General features: G+C 43.7%; 1 protein-coding gene across 6 annotated transcripts in view; it reads left to right on the top strand.

Moving 5' to 3' along the window:
• Positions 1 to 3776: 3776 nt before the first annotated feature.
• The window catches only part of RIOX2 (ribosomal oxygenase 2), a 30701-nt gene continuing 9558 nt past the window's right edge, over positions 3777 to 24919 (top strand). For 2 of the 6 annotated variants that reach the window (XM_009198742.3, XM_003893831.4), the window contains exons 1-5: positions 3801 to 4339; positions 8618 to 9088; positions 14845 to 14964; positions 17277 to 17405; positions 21968 to 22071. In XM_009198742.3, coding sequence (XP_009197006.1) covers positions 8657 to 9088; positions 14845 to 14964; positions 17277 to 17405; positions 21968 to 22071 — 785 coding nt within the window. In that variant the 5' untranslated portion in view covers positions 3801 to 4339; positions 8618 to 8656. Of the gene's footprint in view, positions 4340 to 4380; positions 4661 to 8617; positions 9089 to 14844; positions 14965 to 17276; positions 17406 to 21967; positions 22072 to 24919 lie in introns of those variants that run through there. The other 4 variants (XM_009198735.3, XM_003893830.4, XM_009198731.2 and 1 more) reach the window with 4 other exon arrangements.

Genomic DNA, 24919 nt, shown 5'->3' with positions numbered 1-24919 from the left:
CATGTATAAAAGGCCCAACTGCATCTAATTCATTCTATGGAATCATGTTCAAGATGTCATATGGGATGTAACAGTAATGCCTCTCATGCTGAATAGCATTTTACAGTTTTAAAACTCTTTTTACTTACTCCATCTCACCCGAAGCTCACAGCATCTTTCTGAGTTAGGTGAAATTAACCACTTTTGGAGAAACATAAACAGAAGTTCAAAGAATATTACTCGATAGGCAGTATGGGTGCTATGGTCTGAATATTTGTCCCCACCCTGGATTCATACACTGAAACAGAATCACCAATGTGATCAGAAGGTGGGTCCTTTGGGAGGAGATTAGGTCACGAGGGTAAAGCCTTATAAATGGGATTATAAAGAGGACCCACAGAAGTGCCTTGCCACTTCCACCATGTGAGGATGCAGCTAGAAGGGGTCCTCTATGAACTAGAGAACAAGCCTCCAAAACTGTGAGAAGTCCATTTTTATTGCTTATAAGCCACCCAGTCTTGGGTATTTTCTTATAGCAGCCCAAATGAAAAACATGGATTATCAAATGTAATTTTGAGCAAGTTATTTAATTTTGATGTGTCTGTTTCCTTATATTCAAAAGCTAGGCCAATATAGTGGTATAAATATTAAAGTCATATACAAGAAAGACGTGGTTTAGATATTTTCTGGACCAAAGTGAATACAAACACATAGGGGGCAGTACTCACATAGTTTAAAGCAATGTGTGTTGCCTGGAGCTTTACGACACAGTAGCATTATAAAATAAAGCTTTAAACAAACATACAAATATTAATCATTTTATAAGTTCTTCAGTGTTTATAGACTGAAGGTAATTCCAATCAGACTGATTTTTCTTCTAATGCCTTTTGAAAATTTGAGCACGGACCCGTAAGCTTATGGAAGTTGAGTGCCAGTAGGGATATCACAGTACATCTGGTGCAATCTTACTTTATAAATGAGGAGAGTGAATGTTAGCAAAAAGAGTTTTCCAAATTCATATACCTGGCCCCTCCAGAGTTAGATCTAATAACCATAAAAAGTACATTTACACACTACCATTTTTAGATTTTTTTTTGCACCCAGCATCATTGTGACTGGAGGTGGGAGTAGGACAGGGAGGAACTTTGGCAGCCTGATGCCCAGGCTGGACAGGTGCAGAGCCACAGTGAGGTGGCTAAAAACCAAAAGCTCTACAGGAAGAAGAGCCTAAGAGACCACAGAAGCGGAAGACAAACTTGGCTCTAAAAGAGTCTTTTAACAAAGCAACCCAGAGGGTGTGAGCATCAAGCACCTCTTCCGAAATGTAACTTATTTTATAAGGCTCATGGACAAGTCTGTTTCTGGATTTATGACCAAGACATGAAGGGAATTCTCTCCTTTCTCCTGTCTCCTTGGCATCTTGTTCCCCAGATCCAGAGGAGGAGTGCTAGTCCATTGATTCAGAAATCTGGAGGCTTCTAAAGTCTTTTCCCGGCAGATCTTGAGAGCTGCCATCTACAGCATTGTTTTCATAAGAAAATTAATTACAGAAACAAAATAACTGACTTAAATGAACCTCTGGTGGGAACTGGATAGCAGTCTGCATCTTGTTCTCCGGAAGAACTTTTCCAAAACAAACAAACAAACAAACAAACAAACCCAGAAACAATACATTTAGGAAGGCCACATATTCTAGAAGCCTCCCAGGCAAGGTTGCAGACCATTCTCCACTCCCATCCCACCCCACCCTTACTTCCTCACCTCCTCTTCCTCCTCCCCCCTCTTCCTCCCTCCCTTCCTTCCTTCCTTCTGACAGAATTTTGCTCTTGTCGCCCAAGCACAAACTAAGTTTCTTTCTCTTTTTCTTTTCCGAAACAGAGTTTTACTCTTGTTGCCCAGGCTGGAGTGCAGTGGCGCAATCTCAGCTCCTGCAACCCCACCTCCTGGTTCAAGCAATTTCTCCTGCCTCAGCCTCCTGAGTAGCTGGGATTACAGGCAGGCTTTCCTGCATATGGATAATTTTTTTGTATTTATGTTAGAGACAGGTTTTTCACCATGTTGGCCAGGGTGGTCTTGAACTCCTGACCTCAGGTGATCCACCCACCTAGCCTCCCAAAGTGCTGGGATTACAGGCGTGAGCCACCACACCCGGCCCCTCCTCCTTTTCTTCACAGGCATAATAGGCACTGTTTAGGTCTGAAGATGGAACTATCATGACTTTTGCTTACTATGCTAAGAAATCGGAATTATAATGAAAAAAAAAACAGAGAGAACTTACTGATAGACTAATTTTGCCTTAGAGGAACTCCTACACAATATGTATGATTTCCCCCCGCAGAGTTGACTTCAATATGTACTTTTGTTCTGTTAGACATCCTAGGGCCATTTTATATGCTGAGAAAATGGTATTTTATGTTGACGTTGTAACTTTTTTCTACAACAGTACTGTTTTTCCGACTGGTGGACGTATGAGAATTTACCTTTATCTGAATCCCAGGAACAGCAATATTATTCTATATTATCTTGAGTAGATACTCTGCAGTCAAAATAAAGAGCAAAGTACATTACCAATATCATATCAACTAGTGATTTTTGTTGTTGGCTATTTTTTTTTTTTTTCCTGTAAGGGCTAAATTTGATGTTACCCTTGAGTTTTTCCAACTGGAACCTGCCAGGAAGCTTACTAGTTACACAAGTGTTAGTAAAACGTGAAAAAGACCAGCAGTTGACTGACTGATTTGGCTGTAATCTTGTTTCTGCATCTTCCTAGCTGTGTGACCTTGTGCAAGTTAGTTAACCTCTCCTGACTCAGTTTCCTCAACTGTAAAATGGAGGTAATTGCAAGGTTGTGGTGAGGATGAAGTGAGGAGTATTTGAAACACCCAGCGTGGTGCCTTACAGCCAGGAAGAACTCAATTCAAGACTTGCTATTATTGTTAGTTTTAGACAAATGTTAGACAAGGGTGTACTTTGTTCCCATCTGCTCATGTGCCATTTGACCATTAGAAGCAGCCACTGGTCTCAGTTACCTTGACAGAATGAAATATCGACTTCCTCTGGGTCCTCTGGCTGTCTACAGAGCAAAGAAAGGCACAGGCCCGCCACTCATTTCCCTGCCCACTCATTTGTGCCTCCCGACCGGACCCAAATGTTCCAAAGCAGGGAGTGTTAGGCCGAAAGGACTCAAATAACTGCAATTCTTCTTTGTTTCTATAGCCATCGTCGCAACGAATTTCCACTCTTTTAAAACCAGGATTGATTCTCTCTCCCGGAGCGAGATGATATAAACGACACTCGGCTTGTACAAATCAGCATTGTGTAGCCCATGAGAAAGCCATGGGAGAATCCGGACCACCAACTCCCTAAACTTGCACAGCTGGTATTCCCTCTTCAGGCCTGTTTCTCTAGTCATAAAAGGAGCGGGGTTGCAGCAAAACGCTCCCCCAAACCCCTCCTCCCGCCCCAAGTTAAAAGAAAAAAAAAGAGAGTCGGGTGGGTGGCTCACACCTATAATGCAGCACTTTGGGAGGCCGAGGCAGGAGGATCGCCTGAGCCCGGGAGGTGGAGGTTGCAGTGAGTCAAGAGCGCACTACTGCACTCTAGCCTGGGGAGAGTGAGACCTTGTCTCACATACCAAAAAAAAAAAAAAAAAAAAAGAGAGAGAAAAAAAAAGTCCATTTATCATTTATCTCCCTCCTTATGGACTAAAGAAACGCCCGGGCGTGAACACGGAACACCGCGGGGTAGCCAGGCCCCGGGGCTCCCACCACTGGCTGGCCGGCGTGGCGGGGCGGGGGCTGGAGCACCGCCCGGAGCGTGCCCACGCCGCCCCGCCTCCAGCCGCCGCGCCGTCGCGCAGTGGGCTCGCGGCCGCGCGCAACAGGCCGTGCCGGGTGAGTGGGGCGCTCTCGCTGGCAGCCCAGCGCCGGGGCACGCCTGGTCGTGCCGGATCCCGCGGGGCGCGCGCTGCTGCTTTAGGCACCTGGGCCCGGGTGCGGGTGTGGGAGACCTGCCGGTCGGCGGGAAGCCTCGGTGGCAGGCTTTATGGTTGCCGGACCTGGGACGCGCGCTCAGGCGCCCCACCTCCCCGGAGACCAGGGCGGGGTGGGTGCAGCCCGGATCTAGGGGTATGGTCGCGGAAGCCTTGGGCACAGAGAGTCGCACAAGTGCCCTGCTAATGGTCGCGACCCGGGTTACGAGCGCGCAGAAAGTTTGGAGGTTTGGCAAGGAGGGTGGTGCCGGCTTCCGCCCGCTGCTGGCAGAACTGCCTGTGCGAGCGCGGCCTCCACGTGGGCTGCGCCGCCAGGCGTCAGGTCGGGCCTAAGAGACACGCTCTACAGCTGGGAAACCTGAAGTTCAGGTGTGTGGGGAGAAGGGCAGCTGCGTTACATCATAGGCTTCCAATTCATTTACCAGCAAATAATTCCACAGCGATTGGCCGACAGCTGGGTTGTCCAACAGGTTACTGAGACCAGGTTATTCACTGTTTTCAGGAAGGATAGACTGGGAGGAAGAGGATCTGATTTTACCACTCGTTAGCTGTAAATCTGGTGTCTCGGGTTTCATATCACTAGGCTCATCTTTGAGCGGAGGAACCTGATTGACCCAGCTTCTGCTGGTGCTGGTTTTTGCCTCCAGGACATCAAGCTTTGTAACATCAAAGTCACCAAAATACATTGAGGTATAGTCCGTTTCCTCTCTAAAATGAAACTAAAAAATAGCTACTGATCACCCCTTTAGGTCAATAGGAGAACCAGTTTTCCCTCTGGATTGATTAACATGTCTCTGAGCCAAAAAGAAATGTTTTAGGTCTGGGCAACCTTGTTACAAACAATATATAATTTCTGACAGCCGTGTGTGTTTAACTGAGCTGCGTTTGACTGTTGTCCTCCATTAGTGGACCGAAAATTCATCTAGAGAGCGTATTACGTTGATGCACATTTCTCGGCCGCAGCCGTCAGAAGTGGCAATCCAGTGGGCTTGATAAGGGACCCAGAAATTTGCATGCTAACAACCTTGCTGGTAACTCTGAACTATATTCGGTAAAACAGTGCCCAGGGGATGTGGAAACTCATACTTCCCTCCCCCGCTTTAGTAGTAACTACTGATGTCTAAAGTGCCTTTTAGCTTTTACGATACTGTTGAATCCTGAAGTGACAGCTGCCATCAGAAAAATAATCCCCTCTGCACAAACCGTCTGTTTTTTCCGTAACTGTTTTGTGTAAGGCCTTTGTGATTTGTCTCCAAAATTGTATACAGACAAAAGATGAAAACGTGAAAAATTCAGCAAACATTTCTTGAGGACCTCCTATGTACCACACCTTGCTTGTTTCTGGGGATATACAAATCCTTTCCTTCAAGAGCTTCCTCACGTCTTCATGTCCTCAAATATTATGGAAAAGGAGTTTAGGGTACCTTTAAAATATAGTGACTCTCTATCTGTTACCTGTAGTATGGTTGTCAACATTGATTTTCTTACAGGGTTTATCTGTGGGGTAGTCACCAAAGTATGAACCGTAAATCTTTTAGTCTTTTTACATTTAATGCTTATAGTCAACTGAAATGGAAAACAATTGCTTTTCAAAAACTTCTGTGATTTTATAGAAATATTTACTCCTATTGGGGTGGTCTCTGAGGCTTATGGGCAAGATTGTGTTGGCTGTACTATTCTAGACAAAGCATTGTCTTCTTTAATTACTATAGTATTGGATTCTAAGATAATGTGTTTTACTTTTTGCTGTTCCTGAAATTGTGATATGTAGCTTAAGACTTTCATATGTTTAATGTGGTAGGATGCTTCATCTATTCTTCCCTCTGCTCTAGAAAGCTGTTAAGAGGAACGGTTGTCTTACAGTATGAGTAGTGTGAGAATCAGAGAAATAGTTTATTTGCTCAGAAACCTCTAAGCTTAGGCTCCAATTAACTGAGCCTTAAATCATTTCAATATGAACATAGAGAAACAAATGATGTAACTTTTTGCAGTATGGGTAGTGAAATTTATATTCTAAGGAGAGCATTTGTTACACAGTATTGGGGTATATTTTGTTAGTGATTGTAGATGGGAAAGATTCTTTTAAGTGATTTTTTTTGGCATAAGTGTTTTGCATTCTTTGTTTAGCCACACTTTCTGGTGAATGTGCTTATACTGTATTCATATATTATGCTTAAAGAAAACAAGCTTTTCGTTTGCATCTTCCTGCTGCTCTCTCCCCTTAAATTTTAAACGGAACAATTGTGAGCGATAAGAGATGTGTGGCTGAATATAAAATTACTGTATAGGGTGCCTTTAGTAATACAAACCTAATAAACCCATCTAGGTTTTTAAAAATTAAACGTGAGCAATGTGTGTGGTCCCCAAGACCATCCTTAGTTCAGCAATTTGCTAGGAGGACTTGGCTGATTTATTACAGGGAAAGGATGCCAAGCACAGTCAGCAAAGGGAAGAGGCACATGGGGTGAAGTTCTGGGGAGACCAAGTGCAAGACTCCAAGGGTCTTCGAGCGGCCACACCGGCTGCGCTCAGTTGCTGCAGCAGCTAGTTGTGTCAACACTTGTGAAATGTTGCCAACCAGGGAAGCTTGTTAGAGACGCAGTGCCCAGGGCTTTTACTGGGGGCTGGTCACTTAGGCCACCCCTGCCTGGCACATACCAACATTTCCAGACTCCTAGAGGAAAGCAGGTGTTGGTATAAACCGTAATGATTGTACGTTTTAGGCATGGTGAACCACTCCTATCAGTTAATGGTGGTGGAAACTCTTCCAAAATCTTAAGTTCTCAGACGTCGGCCACAAGCTGCAGTTTCAAAGGATAGCAGTCAGGCCTGTTATGGAACCTCTTCTGCATAAGCAGTACCCCTTGCCGAATCCATTTTTGTATCTCTTTGTATTTCTCCATCACTTGAGAGTTCCATGTACTAGCTATGCTGTGCCTTCCCGAAGCCTTAGTTCTTTCCTTGAGAATTCAAGCTGGTCTGTTTCACTTAAAGGAAACATTTTCAGAAAATGTGTCTTACTGACCACATATCCTAAACACGAAAGTTTATTTTTTTTTTTCCTAAGCTTAAAGCTTTACCCTTCTCCTGTAGGATTTTAGTATCCATTTGTATTCGTTTTCCACCATGTCCTGCGTTTCCTTATCAAAAGCACTTGGCCTTTTGAAGGAACTGAGCTGTTTAGAGGGTTTTATATTTTGACATTTCCTTTCTTAATCTGTTCAGTTTACATCTGGATTTCATTCTAAAGGTTCTTAAGTCGCAACACATCACACAGTATGCAACACATTGTTCCAGGATGCTTACTTCCCAAGCCAAAACATTAATTCCACTTAGTCTACAGTGTAGCTGAAATACTGCTTAGTTCTAATGACAAAAGGGCAGAGAACAGTATTCTTGCAATTCTGATAACTCACCAAAGTAGGAAACTATACCATTTATAAATAACAAGTCTTTGAGAAATTTTGGTTTTTATAAGCACAGTGGTTCTTAACCTTGTCGGGAGATAGGGACTCCTTTAAGAATCTGCTGAAAGCAATGGAGTCTCTTCCCAGGGGGAAAGGACTTTAAGATAGAATTTTGCAGTCTCAGGAAATTTAAATAATTTGAATTACAGTTCTTGGAAACAGATGAGGGAGACCTAGCCTTTAAGTATCAATAGTTGTGGTTTGGAGGCAGTTCTGAAGGAGCTTTGCAAGGCTTGGCTGAGTGGCTTCTGCTACTCAGCAGTGTCAGCAGCAGAAGCATCACCTGGGAGCCTGTTGGAAATGTAGACTCTCAGACTCCACCTTGGAGCTAGTGAATCATCTCCTGCATTTTATTGAGATGCTCAGGTGATCTGTGTGCACATTAAAGTTGGAGAAGTGCTGTGTTAGGGGTCAGTGATATTGGTATTATTTAATATCTTCAGTTAAAAAGTTATAGTTTTTTCAAGAATTTAGATGTAACTACTTTTAACCTTCACTTTTCAGCCTTTAGGGGCTTTATTTGTTTCTTTAAACGAAGGGGAGTTTTTGATAAAAGTGGCAGTTTTCAGGAATAAGCTCAGAGTTGGAAGTGAGGAGGTTCAGGTGGTTAGTGGAGACAGGAGAAGGCAGTGGCCTGCTCCCGCCACCAGGAGACACTGTGGGTCCAGGGTGCATTGATTGACCTGCGCAACAGTTGGGGTGGTGCTGCGGTGAGGAGCACCTGGAAGTGGGCGGCTGTTAATTGTTCTCTAGTCGAATGTTTGTAACTCAGAGTACATCTAATTAGATGTGGGCCCTGATGCTGATGGGAGCCAAATCCAAGATATTTGACTTTGCTGTGTCAATGACCACAGGCTGAACCTATGAGTAGGAACTGCTGAGACAGTTGAATAGGTTTATTTGGGATAATTATACTGCCTAATAAATAATACCATGACATAGTGCTTGTGTAAAAGAAAAACACGTTCTTCTTTAGATGAATATGTCATCTGAGTGGTGGTTGAGGCTGAATCATATCTTAGAAGAAACGACATTGGCTTAAGGCTGTCTCCTCTCCTGGGGGAAGTAGCTTTGACCTATGAGAGTTCTCATGAAGGTGTAATGGTCATTCAGTTGCGTGTGTGCGATCCACTAACACCAATCCTGGCACCTAACCATATGTGTTTTGTTCTTTTGGTAGGTTTGCATTTCTTTATTGCTTTGTCTTGAAGACAGAACGATGCCAAAGAAAGCAAAGCCTGCAGGGAGTGGGAAGGAAGAGGGGCCGGTTCCCTGTAAGCAGATGAAGGTAGAAGCAACTGGGGGGCCTTCAGCTTTAAACTTTGACAGTCCCAGTAGTCTCTTTGAAAGTTTAATCTCGCCCATCAAGACAGAGACTTTTTTCAAGGAATTCTGGGAGCAGAAGCCCCTTCTCATTCGGAGAGATGACCCCGCACTGGCCACATACTATGGGTCCCTGTTCAAGCTAACAGATCTGAAGAGTCTGTGCAGCCGGGGAATGTACTATGGAAGAGACGTGAATGTCTGCCGGTGTGTCAATGGGAAGAAGAAGGTTTTAAATAAAGATGGCAAAGCACACTTTCTTCAGCTGAGAAAAGATTTTGATCAGAAAAGGGCAACGATTCAGTTTCACCAACCTCAGAGATTTAAGGTAACCAGTTTCCCCATTGCAGAATCCTCATACATTTTAAAGTACTAACATTTGGCCACATACCAGCTCAAGGGTGAATACATAGTTTGATGATGGTTAGCTTCCTGCCAGTTTGAGAAGGGGTAGCACCTCTTTGGTCTAAATGCATTCTAACTAGGTTTAAGATTATGTGTTATGTTTTGGCTAAACTGTTAGAAACTCCAGCAACTCAGGGTAGACATTGTTGGGTATCATCGAGCTGCAAAAACTATACTGCAAGTTTATAAAGTCATTAAAGTGGCAGTACAACTGCAGGAGTATGTTCTGTGAGCCAGTTTATGTTTTTCTATATGATAGACATTTCTATTTGGTTTGTCACATCACCGTAATTTAAGGCATGATAGCATCAAGGTGATCATTTTTTCCCGAAGTTGCCTCCCTTTACCGCCTGCATCTAAATAGAGGCTGCAGAGCTATGACCAGATCACATGCTAGATGCAAGTTCGATAAAGAGACTTCACCCTTAATGACACCCGAATGGGTGACATTGAGGTACAGGGTCCTGGAACTGCTCCTGGTAAGGCTTCATAGATGGAGGAAATCTTTGCTTTGCAAATGCAGAGGACTGGCAAATTTTTAACTTTTTTTCTATATCAGGGATTGACGTTTGGGAAATAATTTGCCTCCTCTATGCTCGGTTTCTACATTTATAAAATGCAGATTTAGTATGAGCTAATTTGTTTTCCTCAAGGTTTGAGATCTGTATCTCATCTCATGACAGATGGCCCAGAACAGGTGAGGGGCTGGTCTGGATTTTAGATAAACTTTTATCCCCATTCAGAAACCCCCTTCTGTGACCCTCCGTTAAGTCAAAATGGCAACATGGGAGGAGAAAGAGCGGGGTTTGTGAGGTTCCATATTGAGAGGAATGAATTCTGGCTTTATTGATGGTTTCTGAGGCTCTGTTGTCAGTTACCAATAGTGTTTCCAGTGATTTAACTTGAGGTGGCTTGTTACATCCCACTGGCCTTCATCTGGTGAATACCCCTCTCTTTCTTTCTTGTCTAAAAGATCTTGAACCTATTCATACTCTGTATGAAGTATGAGTACTCTTAGATTCAAGACAAGTCCTGATTCCAGCTATTCCATCTCAAGCAATCATACGAAGTTGAAATGTCCCTGAAATGCTAACCTTGTGGCCTAGGCACTCAAAAAGAATGTACAAATCATTTGTCAGACCAACTTATGATTTGAATTCAGAAAATATGGACACCATCAATAAAATGCTTCTTGCTGAGCTAGTCCTTGACTAGAAGTAGCACTTGTAAGAGTGGTGTTTAGAAACCTGAAAACTGTATAAACATAAATGAATTCAGTGAATTTGATTGCGTGTACTTTGGTCATAGACCAGCAGAGAGGTGATGTTTGGCGTATGTGTGGTATCCACTGTGGCTGTCATTTCTCTACTTTAGAATCATCTCCCCGCAGGACTTTGCTCATCCACTAAAGCCCTGCACATTTCTCGTCTGGGATTCCAGTGTCCAACAACCTGTTTCTTTTGCCTTGTTGACTAGGCTCTGGCTGAGTTTCTTAAAGCAGGAAGGATGACCTTTCTCAGCCCAAATTCAGCCCTCAGGCCAGACTAGGATGTGCCTTTTTTTTTTTTTTTTTTTTTTTCCAGGCTGAGTCTCGCTCTGTTGCCCAGGCTGGAGTGCAGTGGCATGATCTCAGCTCACTGCAAGCTCCGCCTCCCAGGTTCAAGTGATCATTCTGCCTCAGCCCACCTAGTAGCTGGGATTGCAGGCACACACCACCATGCCTGGCTAATTTTTGTGTTTTTAGTAGAGACAGGGTTTCACCATGTTGGCCAGGCTGGTCTTGAACTTCTGCCCTCAGGTGATCCACCCACCTCAGCCTCCCAAAGTGCTGGGATTACAGGCATGAGCTACTGTGCTGGGCCTTTTTTTTTTTTTTTTCAATCTCTTTCTACCACCCATACTGGAGAGACCTGTAAGCCATAGGAGCTCACTCTCTTCCACTAGAGTCTGGATTCTAAGTAGTATATTATGAGGTGGTTTGGCATTGTGTGTGTTTCTTTAGTAATGGGCTTATTAACATCAGAATAGAGGAAGTCTAGAAGCAGTTTATCCCTGGCCAGGTTGAGTGAACATGCCACCCTTTGTTTATTGGGTCTCAGACTGTGCACAGCTTATTAGTATAGTTACTTTAAAAACGAGTAAGGGGGCAACCAGGGAGCCATAATAAGTTGTTTGCACTTGCTTTTGGTAATCCATATATTAAAAGTCCTGGTGAGAGGAATTATCACAATTATTTGCATTTTGCTTAGCAGACTAGAGTTTACCAAGTAATTTCATATATTTAAACTTTTGAACTTTCTAACAGGCATTTGAAATAGGGCAGCTTTTGTTCCTCTTTTTTTCTTTCTCTTTTTTTTTTTTTTTTTTGAGACAGAGTCTTGCCCTGTCACCCAGGCTGGAGTGCAGTGGCGCAATCTCGGCTCACTGCAATCTCCACCTCCTGGGTTCAAGCAATTCTCCTGCCTCAGCCTTCTGAGTGGCTGGGATTACAGGTGCATGCCACCACACCTGGCTGGTTTTGTTTTTTTTTTTTTTAGTAGAGATGGGGTTTCAGCATGTTGGCCAGGCTGGCCTCGAACTGCTGACCTTGTGATCCACCTGCCTTGGCCTCCCAAAATGCTGGGATTATAGTCATGAGCTCCTGCACCTGGCTGTGGACTCCATTTTCTGTGTGAAAAAACGAGTTCACAGATGTGAGCTTTCCATAGCTATTCCAAGCTGATAAGGGTTTCTGACTTCAAATTTAAGGCATTTTCTTTTTTTTTTTTTTTTTTTGACCGGGTCTCTCTTTTTCTCCCCCTGGAGAGCAGTGGCGCGATCTCGGCTCACTGCAAGCTCCGCCCCCCGGGTTCACGCCATTCTCCCGCCTCAGCCTCCCAAGTAGCTGGGACTACAGGCACCCGCTACCGCGCCCGGCTAGTTTTTTGTATTTTTAGTAGAGACGGGGTTTCACCATGTTAGCCAGGATAGTCTCGATCTCCTGACCTTGTGATCCACCCGCCTCGGCCTCCCAAAGTGCTGGGATTACAGGCTTGAGCCACCGCGCCCGGCCAAGGCATTTTCCTACCATACTTTGAAAGATGTAAATTGAAATTTAGTGGGGCTTTTTGTATGTTTGCTTTTGCCTTTCTTTAGGCATATACGCGGACTTCTATTTTAGCCATGGCCTTGAGTTTGGATTCTGAGGGGTAGGTCAGTGGAGAGAGGAGGTCACAGCCAGCCAAGAGAGAGACTTCCGGCTTCTCCGTTTCATTGTTCTAGTTCCTCCTTGGACTCGCCGGATATCGAGTCCTGTGGTAAAGGAGAAGACAGGTTTCAGGAGCCTTGTTTGTGCTTGAGTCAATGTTAGTAAAGCAATATCGCTTGTATACTGCTTTGCAATTTAAATAGGATTTGTGATAAGTTGTTTTATGCTGTTCGCCACAGTGTTTGAGTGGGACTGGTAATATCGTTATCTTAAAGATAAACAACTGAAGTCACCTTGCTTGTAATTATAACTTGAACCGAGGTGGTTTGGCTCCAGATCTCTTCTAGTAGGCCACGGTTGGCAGATTCAGGGGCTAAAGGTCCTGGTGAAATAGAAAAATTGTGCCATTGATGCATTTTCAGTAACCTTTAAGAAGAAAAGAGACATATGCATTAGTTACAGACCCTGAGAGTTGGGTCGGGAACCATACAATCACCTACACAGTTCTGAAAGACCTCTCATACCGTCAGAGAGGGAAAGAGAGAGAGAAGCCCTGGTTTTCTAGTGGTTCCAGTTACTATATAAAAATAATTGCAGAACCAGGTCCTGTTGGCCTTTCCCTGAAATAAATTAGGCCCTTTTGGAGCTCTGTTAACTCTTTGGAGCTATTCAGATGATATTACATTATTTTTTCTGTGTTAAGTAGAAACTCTGAGATCTATAAATAGAGAGGCCCAGTGGTCTGTATAAAGATGTCCTTGGCTAAGTCCATGGCTCATACCTGTAATCCTAGCACTTTGGAAGGCCAGAGTAGGAGGATAACTTGAATCCAAGAGTTTGACACCAGTCTGGGCAGCAAAGTGAGACCATCATCTCTACAAAAAGAAAAAAAAAAAAGAAAAAAATTAGCCAGGCAAGGTGGCATGCACCTGCAGTCCCAGCTACTTGGGAGGCTGAGATGTGAGGATCATTTAAGTCTGGGATGTCGAGGCTGCAGTGAACTGTAATTGTGATCACACCACTGCACTTCAGCCTGGGTGACAGAGCAGACTGTGTCTTAAAAGTCTTTTTTCGTACTGACCCAGTTCTTCCCAGTTGATGTTTTTAATACAGTGGATTCTTTTTCACTCCTGTGGTAGAAGGGACTCCCAAGCTGTGGTCATCGATTTGCTCAGCAAATATTCAAATATATTGTCATGCAGTCTGTGTGCCAGGCACCATACATTCGTATGTTTAAAACTTTAGTCTCTTTAGTGTCCTGTGTGATTTGTCTTTTCTTAAATTATCTGAAGGGTATGGACTCTGGAGCCATGCTGCCTGAATTTGAATCCTGGCTCCATCGTTTACTAGTTGCATGTTCTCATGCCTCAGTTTCCTTGTCTGTAAACTGAAGATAATGATAGTACCCTCTCTAAACTGAAAGTAATGATAGTACTGTCTTTATGAGGCAGGGTTATTTGTGAGGGTTGCTTAATTAATATGTGTAAAACACTTGGAGACAGTGCCTGGCACATAGGAAGTGCTAATATCTACATGGCCTAATTGCCCCCTCCTCTCTTCTCGTCAGCCTTGGTAAAATCAGACTTCTTTCTCTCTCATGGGAATATATGGCCCATCGCTAGGCCCCTCAGTCTGATGTCTGCTCTAAAGAGTTGATAGTAGAGAGAGGGAACATTACCCAGCCTGTTATTCCTTCTCTGTCTGTACCTTCTTCCTATGTGATCATTTCTGTTCCCATTGCTTTAAATATCCAGTTTGTGTAGGCAATTCCCAAGTGTAAATCTACAGTCCTTCGTTTCTGCCAGAACTTCAGACCGACTTAAAAGCATCTCCATGTGGGGGGTCTTAGCATCCCAAACTTAACATTCCTAATATAAAACTCTTTTTTTTTTTGTCCTGAAAACTTGTTTTTTGTAAGTTTTTTTGCATCTCATTACATGGAAAGGGGAAGTGATTGCCCACGTCAAAAACCCAGGAGTATTTTTTTTAACTCCTCTCCATTACATTGAGTCTGTCAGCAAGTCCTGTCTGTCTTGCTTCTAGAGTGCATCCCACTCTTCTATTTCCCTCCATGCCTTTCTTACCACCCCAGTCACTTCTCGCTTGAGCTGCTGCCTGAGAAGCTTCCTCACTAGTCTCTCTGACTTCCACTCTTTTCTACAGTGCATTCTTCACACAATAACCAGGGTGAGCTTTCAAAAATGTAAACTGGATTGTGTCCTTCCTTGCCTAAAAGGCTTCCGGACTCCCAGTTGCCCACCTTGTCAGTCTCCCCTTTGTCTGTTCACATCTGTTGCATGGTGTTTCTGCACTGGAATGGAAGATTTTTGAGGCCATGGGTATTGGCTGTATCATTGCATAATTCCCAGTGTCTGGTATATAATAGTTGCACAGTAAAGACTTCCTAAGTGAACAAGAGCATGCTCTTACTCTTATTTCTAATACATTTTTCACTCCCCCCCCCCGACCCTTTTTTTTCCTTTTTTGTAAAGGATGAGCTTTGGAGGATCCAGGAGAAGCTGGAATGTTACTTTGGCTCCTTGGTTGGCTCGAATGTGTACATAACTCCCGCAGGATCTCAGGGCTTACCGCCCCATTATGATGATGTCGAGGTAAGAGAGGGAGAAAATTGGTCCATGCTGGGAAGAACGAGTTGTTGAGAGCCTGGTTTAGTAGAGTTGTCAGGGTGAGTTCACATTATTCTCTAAGGCTCTTAGGTCTGTATTCACTCTTTCTGTGCAGTGTCTGGAGATATTGATTTCATCAAAATGTTGGGCCAAAGTAAATCCCACTAAACTGGTTTCCCATTCTGTCTCAAAGGAAGAGATTGTTTCCAACCTTACTAATTTGAAGAGCCACACATTCCTTTGAAACAAATATTTATTGGATTTATCTACAGAAAGGTGTGCTTGGCTTTTCCTTTAATTTCACAAAGTATGGTCTTTAATAAGGTGAGGTCACAATCCTTCATCTGCTTTCATTTTGTTCTTTTTCAGTAGCTGCCAAAAATATGTATATATTTTCCATTTGTGAAAATCTTGGGGCAGCTTGAATGAGGGTCATGGTTTCACTTAAGTATTGGCATCTTGACAAGTGTTGATTTCACTCTGACGTGGCTGCCAAACAAATTTAACTCTTTGGCTTATGTATTCCATAGTTTTATTTTTGTCCTCATATAAGGTGTAAACACAGAGTTATTAGTAAAAAGTCCCCTTTTTCTCCTGTGGTAGCAATTTGACATCAATACATTTTCCCAAAATGTTATTTTTAATGTTTTTAATAGAATATTAAAATATCTTTGACTGATTAAAGAATAAAAAATGCTAAGTTTTCCTGTCTGCCCAGGCCCTTTCAACATTCAGGATTTAGACCTTCAGTAATATCTGAAGCTTGGCTTTTCCATCAGAGATTATGGGCTTTCAGCTGACTGATAGAAGATTTAAAGGAATGAGATAGTGGAATATAAAGAACTCAGCGAGGCTCTAAGAAAGTGAAAAGAATGAATATCAAGTGTCAGGATTCATGATTCCCTGTTTTTAAAAATAAAACCCAGTAGTGGCAACTTCCGTTTAGCTGTGGAATGACATGCATTTCTCATCTTTCATTTTTATTTTTTGTGGGAAACTTGTACCGTTGACCCTTGAGCAGAGTGGGGGTTAGTGCCGCCAACACCTGGTGCAGTCCGAAATCCGCTTGCAACTTTTGACTCCCCCAAAATTTAACTACTAGTAGCCTACCGTTGCCTAGATATCTTACTGATAGCATAAATTGGTTAACACTTAACTTTGTATGTTATATGTGTTGTATACTTTATTCTTCAATAAAGTAATCTGGAGAAAAGTTATTAAGAAAATTGGAAGAAAGAGAAAATATATTTCTAGTACTGTATCAGTACTGTGAGTTTACATCATTTGTTTACAAGCTAAATTGTCCATCTGAAACGGTGGGCAGCCACAGCTGCAGGCCTTAGTCTACAGTATGCATGAAGCAATTCAACTTTTTCTTGTAATGTTACAACTTTTTTCTGCTTCTCGGGAGTACTTGGAATAGCCGTAGTGGCACTTCATATGGGTCCCATGGTATTATTCAAGGCTTAAGGTGTTGCACTCAACATGATGAAAAATACACAAGAACTGTTGAGAGATCACGTTTTACTGTGATACACAATTCACTGGAGAGAAGAACGGTTCATGTGGAGATAATTAGCATCACACTTGAGCTCATGGCAATAGCAACAGGAGGTAGTACAAAATTATTACAGTAGTACAATATGTACTAAAGTTAATTTTATTCAGCTATTCCATATTGCATCTTTAAGTTCGTTTACGTTTCTTGACTGCAAATGGTGACATGTATGGTCTGGAAGTATTTGTATGGGTAAGTTTTGATAAATTTTAACCTTTCGTAATAGATTTGTGAATATGTTATGGTAGTAGATGATAGACTAATATCTATATACATTTTTATATTGCATGCATTTATGACATCCTTAATTCTTTTGATATTTTTCATGTTTTTCAAGTTGTTGCAAATCTCCCCCAAATTTTCCAATGTATTTATTGAAAAAAATCAGCATGTAAGCACACCTGCACGGTTCATCCCCATGCCGTCAGGCCAGGTGCAGTGGCTCACGCCTGTAATCACTTTGGGAGGCCAAGGCGGGAGGATTGTTTAAAGCCAGGAGTTCAAGACCAGCCTGGGCAACAAAGCAACACCCCAAATTGTGACACTGCACTCCAGCCTGGCCAGCAGAGTGAGACTGTCTCTAACAGAAAAAAACAAAACAAACAAACAAAAAAACCTATGTTGTTCAAGGTTCACCTATATATTCCTCTAAACCCTTAGAGGGCTGATATTCCGGAAGCACTTTGTGTGTGACTTGTCAGGAAGCTCTCTGATGCTCCTGGGCCTTGTGGGTCTCTAGGTTTTCATCCTGCAGCTGGAGGGAGAGAAACACTGGCGCCTCTACCACCCCACTGTGCCCCTGGCACGAGAATACAGCGTGGAGGCCGAGGAAAGGATCGGCAGGCCGGTGCATGAGTTCATGCTGAAGGTATGTGATGACCATTGTGGGCACCTCATTGTTGGAGCCATTGTGGTTTTCTCTGTTGCTAAGACAAGTTCAGGCTCAAGGTTTAGAGTTCGTGTGCTGGTCCTCATGGGAATGGAGCCCTGGGTCTCAGGGCAGGGTGGCTCTCATTGCCGTCAGCCAGCACATGCAATTTCTGAAGGAGTCTTGGTGGTTTGCGCTTGGAGACGTGAGTTAAGGACGTATTAAGTTCATTTCCCAAATAACCTGTCTTCATGTGCAGTTCAAGTTCAACAGGAAGAAAGAGAATTCAGTGAACCATTTACTGCTCTAAAGGAAAAAGGGAAGCTCTGGCCTTGGTCAGCTTCTCCACATCTACGACAGTGGTCAGCACAGGGCTGGAAGTTGCTTAGGCAGAGGATAGCCAGGGATCCCTTAGTTTTTTTTTGTTGCTAAAATTCCGGTGTGACTCATTTTCATCCTGGTTTTATGGCACACTATCTCTGTAGCCCCTGCATACAGTTACCAGAACAGTAGTAATCAGGAAAGCTCTTGAGGATTCTTTCTCCGGGGATTCGGGTGGCTTGATCATGTGCAGGTTCCTTGGCATCTTACTGCTGAGAAAATCTGTCTTTGAGCAGTTAACATCGAAGGGAACGTAGCCAGTCCCTAGCAGGAGAGGTTGTTGAGGAAAAGAATGTTACGGGGATAGTAGTTCCATGATTCAACTTTATACTCTTTCTTAAAACATGTAACTTAATTTCCTTTAGCATTAAAACAATAGTCATTTTAAACCATTCCAAAGATTCTGCCAACCTGACACATTTGCATATACTTATTGTTTTTCTTGTGTCTCGAAGTTATAATTAGTCTGTTTCTTACTCAGTGCCTTGTGTGTTTCTTGATTTCAAGATCCTTTCCTACCTCCCAGTAACGAAGGGAAACAATCTTGCTTTTTAGGATGGGTGCCTATATTATAGGATACTTCAATAAATAAACAACAGTAAAGGTAACCTTACTGGGTTTTTAATGCTTTCAGTCAGTGGTCATCAAACTGTAGCCCATGGGCCAGAAAATCTGGCCTACTGCCCGTTTTTGTGAAGAGTTTATTGGAACACAGCCACACCCATTCCTTAATGTACTGTGTTCACTCAGCACCAGCAGAGCGGACTAGTTGTCACAGAGATCACATGGCCCACAAACCAAAAACATGTACTGTCTTTCCATTTGGCTCTTCACAGAGTTTGCCAGCTTCTGCTTTTGTTGCACCATGTTTACATAGATCCGTGGTTGGTTATCTTTAAAGACTAAGCCATCAATAGTCTGGAGGTCAGGGCTGAGTTACTCAGGCTAATGACCTGGCTACTTGCTCTGCCCGAGAAGGTCAGGCTTCATAGTGGCCTTTAAGTGTAAAGGGTGTGGATTCTTTGTATTGTTGCCATGCCCATTAAACACGCAGTGAACAGAGTCCATTAAGAGATGCCCTGAGTCTCCTGGACGGAGAAAGACGATGTTGTGCAGTGTTGTTCAACTGTGTATGTGTATGTGCATGTGAGGTTTTTTTTTTATTTTTATTTTCTTTTATTTTTTAGACAGAGTCTCGCCCTGTCACCCAGGCTGGAGGGCAATAGTGCAATTTTGGCTCACTGCAACCTCCGCCTCCCGGGTTCAAGCGATTCTCCTGCCTCAGCCTCCCGACTAGCTGGGATTACAGGTGCCCGCCACCACGCCCGGCTAATTTTTTGTATCTTTAGTAGAGACAGGGTTTCACCATGTTGGCCAGGATGGTCTCAAACTCCTGACCTGGTGATCCACCTGCCTCAGCCTCCCAAAGTGCTGGCATTACAGGCGTGAGCCACCACGCCCAGCCACCGCATCCCGCCCACATTTGAGCTTTTAACCAGTGGGCCTTTTCAGGCGAAACCTTGTGTCAGTGCCCAAAGATGAAATAGGCTGAGTGGTTGTGGTTGGGGGATGGGCATGGGAGGGTGACAGTGGGGGTCTTGGAGTCCTTATCTGCTTCTTGCCCCTACACCAGTGGCAGCCCGTGCGGTTCATCTGCAGACCCAGACTCCCAGGATGAGAGCACCCCTGTGATGGAAATACGACTCTGGCTCAGGGATCTGACAGATCTGAGTTTGAATTCAGCTGCTGTCACTTATTAGCTGTATGTCCTTGGTCAAGTTATTTATCCAAATCTCAGTTTCCTCTTTATTAAAATGGAGATCATGATATTTACCTTGTAGGCTATGAGGATTGAAAAATTTTATTTTGCTGCCTCCTTTACAATAAAAATCTTTAGGTGGGGTGCGGTGGCTCACGCCTGTAATCCCAGCACTTTGGGAGGCCGAGGCGGGTGCATCACCTGAGGTCAGGAGATCGAGACCAGCCTGCCAACATGGAGAAACCACGTCTCTACTGAAAATACAAAATTAGCTGGGTGTGGTGGCTCATGCCTGTAATCCCAACTACTCAGGAGGCTGAGGCAGGAGAATCACTTGAACCCAGGAGGCGGAAGTTGCAGTGACCGAGATTGTGCCATGGCACTCCAGCCTGGGCAACAAGAGCGAAACTCTGTCTCAAAAAAAAAAAAAGAAAAATCTTTAGAGGCAATATCTGTATGTCTGTCTTGTTTTCCTGTTGCTTCTTGTCAAATTTCCACTAAATCAGTGGTTTAAAACAAATAAATTCATTATCTTATGCTTCTGGAGGTCAGGAGCCCAAAAGGGGTTTCTCTGGGGTTGCTGTACTGCATTCCTTCAGGAGACTGGGGGGAGGATGTTTACTTGCCTTTTCCAGCCAGGAGGGTGGGGCAAATGTGTATGAAATCAATGAAATATACAGTCATGTGCCACTTGACGTTTTAGTCAACAACAGACATATGTGACAGTTGTCCCATGAGGTTATAATGAAGCTGAAAAATCCTATCACCTAGTGTTATTGTAGCCGTTGTAAAATGTTGTAGTGTGAAGCATTACTCACGTGTTTGTGGTGATGCTGCTGTAAACAACCCTACTTCTTTGCTAGTCGTATAAAAGTGTACAGTGGGGTCCTGGGTTCTCCCATTCACTTACCATCACTGACGGGCTCGCCCAGAGTATGTAGATGTACCATGTTTTATTGTTTATACTGTATTTTTACTTGTCCACATTTAGATATGTTTAAGTACACAAACATCATTGTGTTACAGTTTTCTACAGTATTCAGTACAGTCACGTGCTGTATAGGTTTGGAGCCTAGGAGCAGTAGGCTGCACCATGTAATCTTGGTAGTACCCTATACTACCTCGATCTGTAAGTACACTTTGATGTTTGCACAGTGACAAACCACTTTTCTCAGAACATAACCCCATTGTTAAGTGACGTGTGACTGTATACATAAGAGTCTCACTCAGGCTGGCACAGAGACACTCAGTGAACGATAGTTATAATTATCAGTAAAGCATTTACTTGAAGTACTGTCAGTTTGTTGTCATTCAGGGAAAATTTGCAACCAAGATAGCTCTTATGAATATACATCATGATATATTCCTGTTGCTTAAAGCTCGTATTTCTTGAGCTCTTTCTCCAGGGCTCATGGTCTTAACCATTGCACTAGACTGACTCTTGTAGTTGCAGAGAGAAGATGAGCTGCCCTCCAGATTCCCTCTTTTCTCTGTAGGTAGCTGCTGTATGGAATGTTTTGGCCTGAGTGGGATTAGGAAGGAGGTAGCTCAGGGCAGGAGTAATGTGGGGAGAAGGTTTTGGTCCACTCACTTGGAATAGGGTAGGGGAGGCTCAGCTGCCTAGGAAAATGATGAATCTTTGATTACATCGGATTTTTCAGTTCAAATAAGGATTGTATAGTTTTTCAATTCATCCCAACATTCGTTGAGCCTGTGTTGAGTGCTAGGTGCTTTGCTAGGGTAGGCTCTGAGAAAGACAAGAGGGTAAGATACAGACCCTGCGCCTGGGAGTACTCAAAAATTATCAGGAAGTGGGAAACTGGCAGATAAGATCATGTCATCCAATCACATGCCCATCATGGCCCTAAGAGCTTGGAAGCAGCACCTCTAACCCTCAGAATAATCCTGTAAGTTTTGGGGCTATGAACCTCCATTTTACAGATAAAGAAACTGAGACTTTGGGCAGGTAATTGCCAGATCATCAGCCAGTAAGGGGCTATGTGACTCTAAATTAAATTAAATTAAATTAAAGCTCCTCTAAATTAAAGCTCCTCCTGTTAACCACTGAAGCATGCAAGAGGGAGGAAGCAGGCTTCCCAGGCACAGGGTGTTACTATCTTTCATCCCTATATCAGGACAGGGTAGTCTCAGGTGAGTCTAGTCTCAGCTTGAGAATGAAAAGAGAGTTCCTCAGGCACTGAGAGCCCCTCGTGGATTGTGGTTAACAGTGACAGGCCCACGGACACAGAGAAGCTAGACTAGCTGCACGTGACCTGAGCCCAGCGTATCGACTGCGTCTTGAGGTCGCGGTTTCTCGAATGGCGAACTGAGACTCAAAGCCCATATTTATCTCCCTGAAATAAAGGAGGACTGAGAAGGAATAGTTATTAACTTCTCTCCCCTTTCCTATTCCTTCCTTTAGCCGGGTGATTTGTTGTACTTTCCCAGAGGAACCATTCATCAAGCGGATACTCCTGCGGGGCTGGCCCACTCGACTCACGTGACCATCAGCACCTACCAGAACAAGTAAACACGGCCTCCCGGCTGCGCACGCTAGGACGGCGCCGAGTCCTGGCCACAGCAGCCATGTTCGGGAGGGACATGAGGGAGTTGGCCCCTACCTCCTATGCAGACCCCAGGGTTTCTGTGTCCTTTGCTGACTTCTACATTCCTTTGATGTCCCATGTATGTGACTGGCCCCTCTGGACTTGCCCCTGGGGACATCATGAACCTGACTCTATGTAGGACATGGGGCGTTTCCCAAATAGAGAGTCCTATAGTTTGGAGAGAAAGAGACGAGCTGTGAGTACATCAGTGTGTTAGCGATGCCAGGCTGGGCTCATACTCTCTCTTTTTATTTTTAATATAAAATATATGGAACATAAAATATATCATTTTGAACCATTTTAAAGCATATATAGTTTGACATTAATTACAGTCACACTCTTGTGCAACCATCACCACTGTTCGTTTCTAAAACATTTTTATTCCAACAGAAACTCTGGACCCATTGAAATCTCTTGATCTCTTTTGAGGGGTTCTCTTTTTACAGTCCATGAAGTTAAAGTCGGACAGGCAGTCTGGAACAGCAGGAACTAAAGTGCATGTGCTGACAGCAGTTCCAATTAAAATCCTGTTTCATTTCAGCTAGTACCTCCTCACTGGGTGGCAGTGCTATGTGAGTTATATCCAAAAAGCAGCAACCTTGCTGGCCCAAATCATATTTAAAATACCAATCATGGCCAGGCATGGTGGCTCACTCCTGTAATCCCAGCACTTTGGGAGGCCAAGGGGGGTGGATCGCTTGAGGTCAGAAGTTTGAGACCAGCCTGGCCAACATGGTGAAACCCCGTCTCTACTAAAAAAAAAAAAAAAATACAAATATTAGCCAGGTGTGGTGGTGTGCACCTGTAATCCCAGCTACTCTGGAGGTTGAGGCAGGAGAATCACTTGAACACAGGAGGTGGAGGTTGCAGTGAACCAAATCTCGCCACTGCACTCCAGCCTGGGTGACAGAGCAAGTCTCTGTCTCAGGAAAAAAAAAAAAAATACTAGTCATGAGTTAATGTGTTAAGCAGATACGTACTAGACATTGTGTTTGTTGCTGGGAATTCAAAGATTGTATTGAAGGGACTTTGAGAGAGCTTATACTTTGGAAGTGGTTGTAGAAGAGATGGTGTGATAAATTCTATTGTAGGTTTGCGGAGGAGACTCTTGGAGCTTAGAGGAATGCATTTAGCTAAGTAGGGGCGTTAGAGAAGGCTTCAGAAATAACACCAGTGCTGAGTGAGTCTTTAAGGATGAGTAAGTAGGGGTGGGTCAGCAGATCAGAGTAGGAGCGGACATTCTAGGTCCAAGGAATGGCAAGTCCCCTCCTACCTTCAAGGCCAGAACTTGCAAAACAAGTTAGTAAGCATACCTCTGCTTCTTCATCAGACTTTTCAGTGTGAATTTTACCTCAACATTTAAAAGACTTACTGGAGGAACTAGCTGAGGTCTGGCCCTAGTTTAGTGCTACCTTTCCCACAAGTAGAAAGCCCAAGCTTGTATTAGGCTTCCATTTTGAAAAATGCCCTCATCACTGGCTACGTGGGTTCCTTGCATCTTAAGGGACAGAAAGTCACCAAAGCCAGCCCAAGAAGCACAGAGTCACTTGAGGGAGTGAGTCCTAGAAACTATAGAAGGGCCAGGCCACGGAGAGGCTGGAATCAGAAGTCCATTCTGGATTCAGAGCAGTTCTGGACCGCATAGTTTGGCCCTTTAAACATCGTGCATCTGCTGGTGTCCCATCATTAATGTTTCTTAGCTACTCCCTTTCTGTAATTCTCTTTTCCATTTCTCTTGCTGCTACCAACTGGTTTTCTAGCGACTGGTGTTTTCTCCCTTCTATTCCTTCTGTAGCTTCTGTTTACTCATAACATTAAGCCATCACCAGTTGGTGCTCTGACCTCCCTCTATCTCATTGATCCTATTAGCTTTTGCTTCTGCTAAGGACCTGACTCATTCTCTGTTTCCCAGTCCCAAGAGTGAAGAACTGGCCGGCTGCCCCTGGTTCCTATTCATTTCTTCTCCATTCAGCTGGGGCTGGAGAAGAGCTTCCTAAGTTACAGAAGTTGCCTGCCTAGGGTTGTGGGTGGGTACCATGATCAATGTGTCCAGGCTGGATTTTGACCTGTGTCTTGGTCAGTGATGCTGGAGCTAGAATGAGAAGATGTGACTTGCGGGCCATTGCTCCCCAGAAATGATCCTGTGCTTTGAGCCTAATGCTCCTTCAGGTACCATGGAAAGGTGAATATTTGGGGTCTCTTCCTAACACCTCTCAAGGTAGCATTGTTGGAGTGTTTGGGGGTCTGCTGTATGTCGTTGATTTGGTTGTTTTACCAAAGTGAACCCTTCAAGAGATATTCGTAAATTGTGCGAAGTCCCCATGTCTATTCCGAATATTCTTAGAAGAGCACTATTTAACTTCTACTAAATTCCTCCACGAGCTGTTGCTGTATGACTTCCACCTACAAAACCCTGCAAAGGAAGCACATATTTTATGTGCTGAGAGATCTGCATACACCCTCCAGGTTGAGACTCAACGAAAGATGCAGGGTTGGATATCACATTAAGTCACAAAGCAGTGAGGCTGCCAGCTAGTAGACGTCTTGGGAAAACTGTCTCTCATGTGGCTTTTGTCCTCCTTTGCAACTTTTCTGGGAGAGAAGCATAACAGTGTTAATTTTGCTTACTGAGTGAGAAGTAAAAGTCATACTGTGAATTTCCATTTTCCACTCTCCGGCAATTTGAAATCTGCTGGTGACACAGGAAAATGTTAAATTGCTAAGAAATGTTTAAAGAGAGCATCCCCACAGAGTGCGTTTCTTATACC

Source organism: Papio anubis, chromosome 2, assembly GCF_008728515.1.
Source record: "Papio anubis isolate 15944 chromosome 2, Panubis1.0, whole genome shotgun sequence".
NCBI classification, from domain to species: Eukaryota; Metazoa; Chordata; class Mammalia; order Primates; family Cercopithecidae; genus Papio; species Papio anubis.
This window is presented reverse-complemented; position numbering and strand designations above follow the sequence as displayed.